Below are 9108 nucleotides of genomic sequence, written 5' to 3'. Positions count from 1 at the left end.
CCAAAGCCCGAGCCCCAATGCCTGGGGCCAAAGTTTGAGGGCTTCAGCCCTGAGTGGCAGGGCTCAGGTTGAAGGACCCCTGCCTGGGGCTGAAGCCCTTGGCCTTTGGATTTAGCTCCCCCCCCGCACCCAAGGCAGCAGGGCTCAGGCGGGCTCAGGCTTCAGTCCCCCCTCCTGGGGTCACGTACTAATTTTTGTTATCAGAATGGGGTCGCAGTGCAATGAAGTTTGAGTGTTATCTCAATTTCCCTAGAAACCAACCCAAGGTTACACTTATATTGGTTTTATTAAATGCTGCTATTGGATCAAACAGAAAAGGGATGGAGCTTATTCATGCAGTCACACATTCATACCCTCATGCACCCACAAATTCACACAGGCAGAGAGTTACTGGAGACAGCAGAGGAAGCCGAGAAGCCAAAGCATAGTAGATCTGGTGTGTCCGCCTGCGGTCACGGATCTGGGCTGGCGAGCAGGTCAAGAAGCAGGGGGCTTGTGTGTGTGCCTTCTTTTTTTTACTGGAATTGAGAGGCTCCTGTCACGTACACTGAGTTTTCCTTCTGTGTCTGTTACTGAGAAGCATTCCCAGACCTCGTTCTTTTCATGCATACCAGGTTCTTCTTTTCTTTACAGCTCCCTGTGATTGCCTTCTCAGGGCAGATTACATCAGACACAACTGGCTCCTCCCTTTGGGTTCTTTTCGCCTTGAAGTTCCTCTCTGCCCAGTCCCGCAAATACTCCCTTGTTCTCACTGCCTTATCTCCCACACACACTCCCTTGTTCACAGGCTCTCTGATCATGTGATAGAATGTTACAAAGCTCTGAGGTTATACACATGGTAACTGAAAAGGTTACAAAGCCCTGGCTGGGATGATTTAGTTGGAGTTGAGCAGGGGGGTTGGACTAGATTGGGGTGGGCAATACTTTTCGCAGGGGTGGCCACTCCACGAACTTTGGTAAGTCGTCACAGGCCACACATTTCTACTATATTAATGGAAAGGGTGCAGGGCCTGGGAGGGAGTTTGGTGCCGGAGGGAGCTCCAGGCTGAGTCCGAGGATTGGGGTGCAGGAGCGGGGTGTGGGGTCTGGGAGGGAGTTTGGGTGCAGGAGTGGGGTCTGAGCTGGGGCAGGGTGTTAGGAAGGGGGTGCGAGGTGCAGGCTCTGGCTGGGAGGTGCTTATCACAGGTGGCTGCCAGCGGGCGGCGCAGCAGCGCTCAGGCAGGCTGCCTGCATGCCATGGCCCCATGCCACTCCCGGAAGCAGCTGTGGCTGGCAAGTCTCTTGTGTGTCCCGGGGGGCGCATCGGGTCTCCGTGCGCTGCCTATGCCTGCAAGCAGCGCCCCGGAAACTGGCCAGTGGGAGCTGTGAAGACGGTGCTGAGGGTGAGGGCAGCACCTGAAGCTGCACCCCCCTCCCCCGGCACGCAGAGACGTGTTAGCAGCAGCAGCCGGGGTCTCTGCCAACCCTCCCCTGCTCTGGTTCTGTGGCTGGGTGGGTGGGTGAGACAGACGCACGCATGTTGCACGTCCGGGGCTGCCGGGCTGTTTGCGTCGAAGGAGAGCACCCGTGACACGCGCTGGGCTGCGGGCAGCTGAGGGTTAACCGGGCGGGAGGGCGGGGTGTTGTTTTCCAGCGTGTGCCGGGGGGCCGGGCCGGGCCGGCGCAGAGCCCTCCCCGCACTGCGGCAACGCGGCGCGCGGAGACGGGCCCCGGCAGCGCAGAGTCAGTCCGGCCGCCCCCCCCGCTGCCCCCGCCGTCCAGTCACGTGACTAGAACCGGGCGCGGCGGTCGCCCCCTTCCTCGCGACTCGGAGGCTGGCGCCTGAGCTGCGCTCGAGCCCGTCTCCCGCTCGCGCCTTCGGCCGGTGCGGCCCGCGCGCCCCGAACCAGGATGCGGCCGGCGGCCCCGCTTCTCTTCCTGCTCCTCATGCTGCTGCCCCGGAGCGGGGCCAGCTCCGGGGAGCTCCCGGAAACAGGTACCGACGGGGCGAGGAGGGGCGGCGGCGGCGGCAAAGGGGAGGGGCGGCAGTAACTCGCCGGCCCTGAGAGTTCAAATATCACATCAGACTCTTTTCTTCTCCCCTTCCCCCAATAAGATGGGTAGGAAACCATGGCATTTAAAAAATTCTGCCTCTGCTCCCCGGATTCGGAGCCTGAAGAGGGCACTGGGCTCTGATTTCAATCTTTTCCCCTAGCCACAAGCAGCTAGAAATGCACCCTTTGCTCTGTAAAGGCGTAATGGGATTCTCATGTAATCCCTGGACTCCGGAGTCTGGGGCTTTAAACAATCGCAGTGCCCTGGTGTGAGGGAGGGTTGTTGACATGAGGAGGGGAAAGGGGAAATAGTAGCAAGGAAATAGTGGAAGGCTGCTATGCTGGGGGAGGTGGTTGGGCCGGAGAGGGATATTTTTTGGCAATAGGGTTGTGGAGTGATGGGATGGGGGCTGAGGTTGAGGTGGAATCTGGGGTAAGAGAGGGGTCTCTGAGTGGTCATGGTGGGTTTTAGGACAGGATGAGAGGCTCTGTATTGCAGATTGAGGGGGCCATTTAGGGATCTGCAGCAAAAACTGGGGATTCGTCCTGCTTTAAGCAGCGGGTTGGACTAGATGATCTCCTGAGGTCCCTTCCAACCCTGATATTCTATGATAATAATGAAGACAAGGTTTTGGCCCTGTTGGGTTTGTTAGGTCGCAGAAGGTGTGTTGGGGTGTGTGTGTGTGTGTGTGTCTGAGTTTGAGGATGTGGAGGGTATAGCATGTTTATTTCCTGCTTTTGTTCCAACCTCTTTATCCCTATTCCTCATCTCCCACGAGATTGTTTTGGTTTTGTTTACATTTCCTGCCTACAAAGAATGCTTTGGATAGCATCATAGCACGAAGCTTTAGGATTTTTTTTAAAATAACTTGTCTCCAGATGGCTTCCTTTTTAGGAACAATATCTGGCTGCATGATCGGGAACAGCAGCAACTGTGGGCAGAGCCATCCCGTCCATAGGCCAGACGAGGGCAAGTGCCCCAGGCCCCGCACTTCAGGATGCGGGGTCCAGGGTGGCCTGGGAGGTTAGCGGGGGTCTGGTGCCGGCAGCAGCGAGCAACCTGGACCCGCTCTGCCGCGCTGGCTCCTGGCATCGCTCGGGGAGTGGGGGCGGAAGCCAGAAAGAGGCAGGGCAGAGGCTTGGGGGGGAAGGGGGGCCAGGGCTGGGGGGGGAGGGGGGGTTGTCCCAGGCCTCACATTCCCCTGCAGACGGCCCTAACTCTGAGTGTTGCCAGAAGCCAAAAAAAAAAATGTCCTGGTTGAGACTTGTCTACTTGAGAACATTGTATAATTAACATTTTAACAGGTTTTAAGAATAATTATTATGTGCTAGTAGAGATCAGAAAACACTTTTCTTTAAAAATGATTCATGTAAGTGTGGTTCAGATCTGGCAGAAAATCTTGAAGTGGTTTTGAAACCTGTCTAGTTTTAACTGCTTAAATTATGTTTAAATCATTGCAGTTGCACCTAGTATTAAAGAATAGTTAGATCAGGCCTTGTATATTATCCTTCCCATGAAAGGGTCTAAACATTGTGGCATATATGCAGGGATGAGATTTGGAGGGGGGAAAGGTAGTGATACTCTTCCAGACTCTGCCCACCTACCTGACACACTATTAATAGTCGATTGTGTAGATGTTGATCACACATGCTCTCTGGGTTCCGTTTCCCCAAAGCGTGGTCTGAAAACATACACTGACTCTGCTGATCTCAATATATTTTTGCAATAACATATCAGCTGTGCATAGGTATGACATCAAAGACCTAAGTTATCAGTGCCAACAACCAAACTAATTTCCAGTTAGCACAGAATGAGTTGTAATGGGCTTCAGTTGCAAGAAGTTTAGGGACATATAAATCAAACTTGCCATGATGCTGGACTGGAGTAGGTGACCCACTAGAATTGCCTTCCAAAACAAATGATTCCAAAATGTAATCTAGTTACTATTTTTGTGTGCCCTCAATGCCAAATTAGTGTTTCTCAGTTGTCAATCAATTTAGAATCCCCTTAATGTGACTTATGCCGTACATACAATAAAAATGCTGAATTGAGAAGGTGAAATTCTAGAAAATATTGAGCATACATTTCATGCATCCAATGAAGTGAGCTGTCTCTAAGGTGCCACAAGTACTCCTTTTCTTTTTGAGCATACACTATAATCCTATAAAAGGACATGCACTACATTATCTTAATTTCCTTTTATTTCTGATGTTTAATATGAAAGTTAAACCATATTTTAAAAATAAAGAAGTTAATCATCCTTTTTAAGGTTCCTGCACTAATTTTCTTAAATGTCTCATTTTGGATCAGTGCATCAACACTTATTTTGCTGAGCTCTTGATCACTCAGATCTAGAGAGCATTAATTAAATACTCTCAGCTACACTTAGTTAAATATTTGCATTGGATTTAGAAAGGGTAGTGAGCAGAAAAAGTGTACTTTTTCATGGTTCTCCTGAAAGAGGGAAAGGTGACATTTAAAATTCCATTGGATTTTCAGCATCATTTGGAAAGTTTGATTTAGACTCATTGCTATTGGTTACAGCATGTGTTGGGGAAGCACTATATTCGGAATATATATGGAATATTAAGGTATACTAGGTTACTTCTGAGTACTCCAAGAACACACTTCATTGACAAATTATCCTTTCCACTCAAAAATTGGTCAAAAGCAGAGCAAAGTAACCTTACCTGTACAGTATTCTGTGTATATAAAGTACACTGTAAACAATAAAACCCAGCTCCATTTGGAATAGGAATATCTTTCTGTACACTTTTAAGATTGAAGGATAAAGTTCTGTACTATTTGAGAACATGTCACATAGTCAAATCTAATTTGCATTTGTCCTTAACATACATGGAAAAGAATTCTTTGAAACAGAGATGCACTGCTTACGCAGCCACAGAATCAGTGCGGGGAGTTGTCTTTCTTACTCCCCCAAGTCTTTCATACATGGTTGCAGTTCAGACACAAACTTCATTGGAGCAACCTATACATCCCTGGAGGGCAGGGATAGGATACAGAGGGACCTAGACAAATTGGAGGATTGGGCCAAAAGAAATCTGATGAGGTTCAATAAGGATAAATGCAGGGTCCTGCACTTAGGACGGAAGAACCCAATGCACAGCTACAGACTAGGGACCGAATGGCTAGGCAGCAGTTCTGCGGAAAAGGACCTAGGGGTGACAGTGGACGAGAAGCTGGATATGAGTCAGCAGTGTGCCCTTGTTGCCAAGAAGGCCAATGGCATTTTGGGATGTATAAGTAGGGGCATAGCGAGCAGATCGAGGGACATGATTGTTCCCCTCTATTCGACATTGGTGAGGCCTCATCTGGAGTACTGTGTCCAGTTTTGGGCCCCACAATACAAGAAGGATGTGGATAAATTGGAGAGAGTCCAGCGAAGGGCAATACAAATGATTAGGGGTCTGGAACACATGACTTATGAGGAGAGGCTGAGGGAACTGGGATTGTTTAGTCTGCAGAAGAGAAGAATGAGGGGGGATTTGATAGCTGCTTTCAACTACCTGAGAGGTGGTTCCAGAGAGGATGGTTCTAGACTATCCTCAGTGGTAGAAGAGGACAGGACAAGGAGCAATGGTCTCAAGTTGCAGTGGGGGAGGTTTAGGTTGGATATTAGGAAAAACTTTTTCACTAGGAGGGTGGTGAAACACTGGAATGTGTTACCTAGGGAGGTGGTAGAATCTCCTTCCTTAGAAGTTTTTAAGGTCAGGCTTGACAAAGCCCTGGCTGGGATGATTGAATTGGGGATTGGTCCTGCTTTGAGCAGGGGGTTGGACTAGATGACCTCCTGAGGTCCCTTCCAACCCTGATATTCTATGATTCTATGATCTACTACTATGTAAATAAAGCCAAAGAACAAATGACAGTAATGAAACAATAGTTTCAGAGTGGCATCCAGGTTTTACCCCTGAAATATTCCTGCTTATTTTCATTTTGTTCCTTTCTACTTGTAAATGTTTGTGTGTGTAAAAACAGGTTCTTCCAGTCTTCTCAATATTAATACTTCAATTAAACGTATTATTTAAGATGATTTAATAACATCTTAATGGGTACGTATGTATGCTAAATGGCAGCTTTTTCAAGGCTGGTTCAGAAAGGCAAGATGGGATTTATATAATTCCAAGTGATAGAAGCATTTAATCAATTGCATTTAACTGTCACATACTTCACCTGCCCTCAGCCTGCTAATCTGTTTCCTAAACTGCTTCTAACGTTCCAAACTTCTGAGCTTCTTAAAAGGCATGTTTAATGTGACATACAGACGAATGCAGATAAAATTTTTATACTATATCTTTTATTCTGTTTGTATCTTACATATATATTTATGGGGATTGAAAATGTACATGACTACTAGCCCCAGGACTATCACTAGCCAGTATGACAAATACAGTACTTGTACAACAGTGGTCACCTACCTGTAGATCACGATCAACTGATCGATCGCAGAGCCTCTGCCAGTCGATCGCAATCTCCATCCGCTAAAAGTCCGGCGGCTCAGCCTGCCCTGGCCCTGCATCGCTCCCAGAAGCAGCTGGCACGTCCCGGTGTGGGGTGGGGAAGAGAGTCTCTGCATGCCACTCCTGCCTGCAGGCACTGCCCCTGTAGTTCCCATTGGCCGGGAATGGGGAACTGTGGCCAGTGGGAGCTGTGGGGGCGGTGCCTGCAGGGAGGGACAGCGCGAGGAGCCATGTGAGGCACTCACCCTCAGGGGCCACAGGAAGTCCTTGCTGGCAGCTTCCGGGAGCAGTGCTGGGCCATGGGCGGGGCGGGGAGCTTGGCTGCCGGTGGGTGCAGAGCACCCACTAATTTTTCCCTGTGGATGCTCCAGCCCCGGAGCACCCACAGAGTCGGTGCCTATGCGCAGGGCTGAGGCGGGTAGGGAGCCTGCCTTAACCCCACTGCGCCACTGCCTGGGAGCCACCCAAGGTAAACACTGCCCAGTGGGAGCCTGCACCCCTCCTGCACCCCAGCCCTGAGCCCCCTCCTGGAGAAAGCCCCCTGAACCCCCGCCCAGAGCCAGTGCCACTGACCCCCTTCTGCACCCCAACCCCATTTGTAAATGTTTATGGCCTGTCGTGACCCAGTAAAGGGTATGGGGGTGGACACCTTGGGGTGGGTTTGGTTGAATCCTGTCCTCTGGGGGGGGTTGGGTCCTGCCCAGCACTGACCCCACAGTTGCAGCTCCTGTGCTGTGGGACAGGCTGGGCTTGGCTCTCCTGGCCAGTGGTATAGCCAGCTGGAGAAAACAGTGGGAGCAGAGATAAAAAAAGGCGCCACCCACTAGTACTCACCCGGCGGCGCTCCGGGTCTTCGGCGGTGAGTCAGGTGGTGCTCCGGGACTTCAGCAGCACTTCGGCATTGGGTCCTTCACTCGCTACGGTCTTTGGCAGCATTGCAGTGGTGTGGGGGTGTCCTTCAGTGCCGTTGAAGATCGGAGTGAGTGAAGGACCCAATGCCGAAGTGCTGCTGAAGACCCGGAGCGCTGCCTGATCCACCACCGAAGACCCGGAGCGCCGTCGGGTGAGTAAAAATTAAAAAGGTGCCAAAGAATTTAAAAGGCGCCACTTCTGCTCGGTGGGGGAACGGCTGCTGCCCCGCTCCACGCCTCGCTACGCTACTGCTCCTGGCGTTGGAACCTCCGGGGTTGCAGCACTGCTCAGCTTTGGCCCCGTCCCTTTGCCTGGATTAAATTTGTGAGTGGAGTTCTGACCTGGCTCATAGGGTTGCCGTGCCATTCACTCAAATTTGGCCTACCCAGACTCCTGTCATGATGATGGCTGGGCCAAACTGGAGTGGCATTGGGACTCCAGAAGTTGCAGTGCCTAGAGCAGAGAGGTGAGCCCTATTGGACAGTAGCCACAGGAGCTGCCACATAACCCTTTGAAGCATTCTGGCGACCCAATTTTGGGCCCTGACCCACAGGTTGAAAAACACTGCTCTACCTGTTTCGATAGGATAAGAAGCAGGAGAGAGAACAAATCTCTTCCATTCACCCATCAGATGTACAGGCTGAAGAAACAAGACACCTAGTAGCACGGGGACTACGCTAACTTAGTGTTTTTTAAACACAATTGAGTATTCATTATGTAGATTTGAACACTTAACTGAACTGTGTTTAAACTAAGTTAGTTTCATCCTTTTGCTACTGGTGTCTTATTCCACTTTGTCTTCAAACAGAATTCTTAAAATTATGGTGGCATCCAAAAAGATCATAGTGGCTTGTTACAGGCAGACAATTTTAGCTGTTGCTTTGCCTCTAAGGATGTCTGGGACAGAAAACTTGAATTCCTAGCTTTGGATGTTTTTGACGTATCCTTCAAAACATTTTCTCCCTTAACAGTGTTAGAGATAAGGGACAGATCCCCTAGCTTCTCCTTTCCTTCATTCATCAAAGACCGCCCTCACCCATATTTCAGTCTGGTTTTGAATGTCTCATAGACTAATAGATATTAAGGTCAGAAGGGACCATTATGATCATCTAGTCTGACCTCCTGCACAATGCAGGCCACAGAATCTCACCCATCCACTCCTGCAATAAACCTCTCACCTATGTCTGAGCTATTGAAGTCCTCAAATCATGGTTTAAAGACTTCAAGGTGCAGAGAATCCTCCAGCAAGTGACCTGTGCCCCATGCTACAGAGGAAGGCGAAAAACTCCCAGGGCTTCTTCCAATCTGCCCTGGAGGAAAATTCGTTCCCGACCCCAAATATGGCGATCAGCTGAACCCTGAGCATGTGGGCAAGATTCACCAGCCAGATACCCAGGAAAGAATTCTCTGTAGTAACTCAGATCCCACCCCATCTAACATCCCATCACAGGCCATTGGGCCTATTTACCATGAATAGTTAGAGATCAATTAATTGCCAAAATCATGTTATCCCATCATACCATCTCCTCCATAAACTTATCAAGTTTAATCTTGAAGCCAGATAGGTCTTTTGCCCCCACTGCTTCCCTTGGAAGGCTATTCCAGAACTTCACACCTCTGATGGTTAGAAACCTTCGTCTAATTTCAAGTCTAAACTTCCCAATGGCCAGTTTATATCCAT

The 9108-nt window shown here is 49.8% G+C and overlaps 1 protein-coding gene across 2 annotated transcripts in view; it reads left to right on the top strand.

Moving 5' to 3' along the window:
* Positions 1-934: 934 nt before the first annotated feature.
* The window catches only part of IFNGR1 (interferon gamma receptor 1), a 34905-nt gene continuing 26731 nt past the window's right edge, over positions 935-9108 (top strand). The window contains exon 1 of one of the 2 annotated variants that reach the window (XM_073337433.2): positions 935-956. Coding sequence is in view for 1 of the 2 variants with exons in the window: in XM_073337432.2 (XP_073193533.1) it covers positions 1891-1975 (85 nt within the window). In the remaining variant the exon portion in view is untranslated. Of the gene's footprint in view, positions 957-1657; positions 1976-9108 lie in introns of those variants that run through there. The other variant, XM_073337432.2, reaches the window with a different exon arrangement.

Source organism: Lepidochelys kempii, chromosome 3 (assembly GCF_965140285.1).
Source record: "Lepidochelys kempii isolate rLepKem1 chromosome 3, rLepKem1.hap1, whole genome shotgun sequence".
NCBI classification, from domain to species: Eukaryota; Metazoa; Chordata; order Testudines; family Cheloniidae; genus Lepidochelys; species Lepidochelys kempii.
This window is presented reverse-complemented; position numbering and strand designations above follow the sequence as displayed.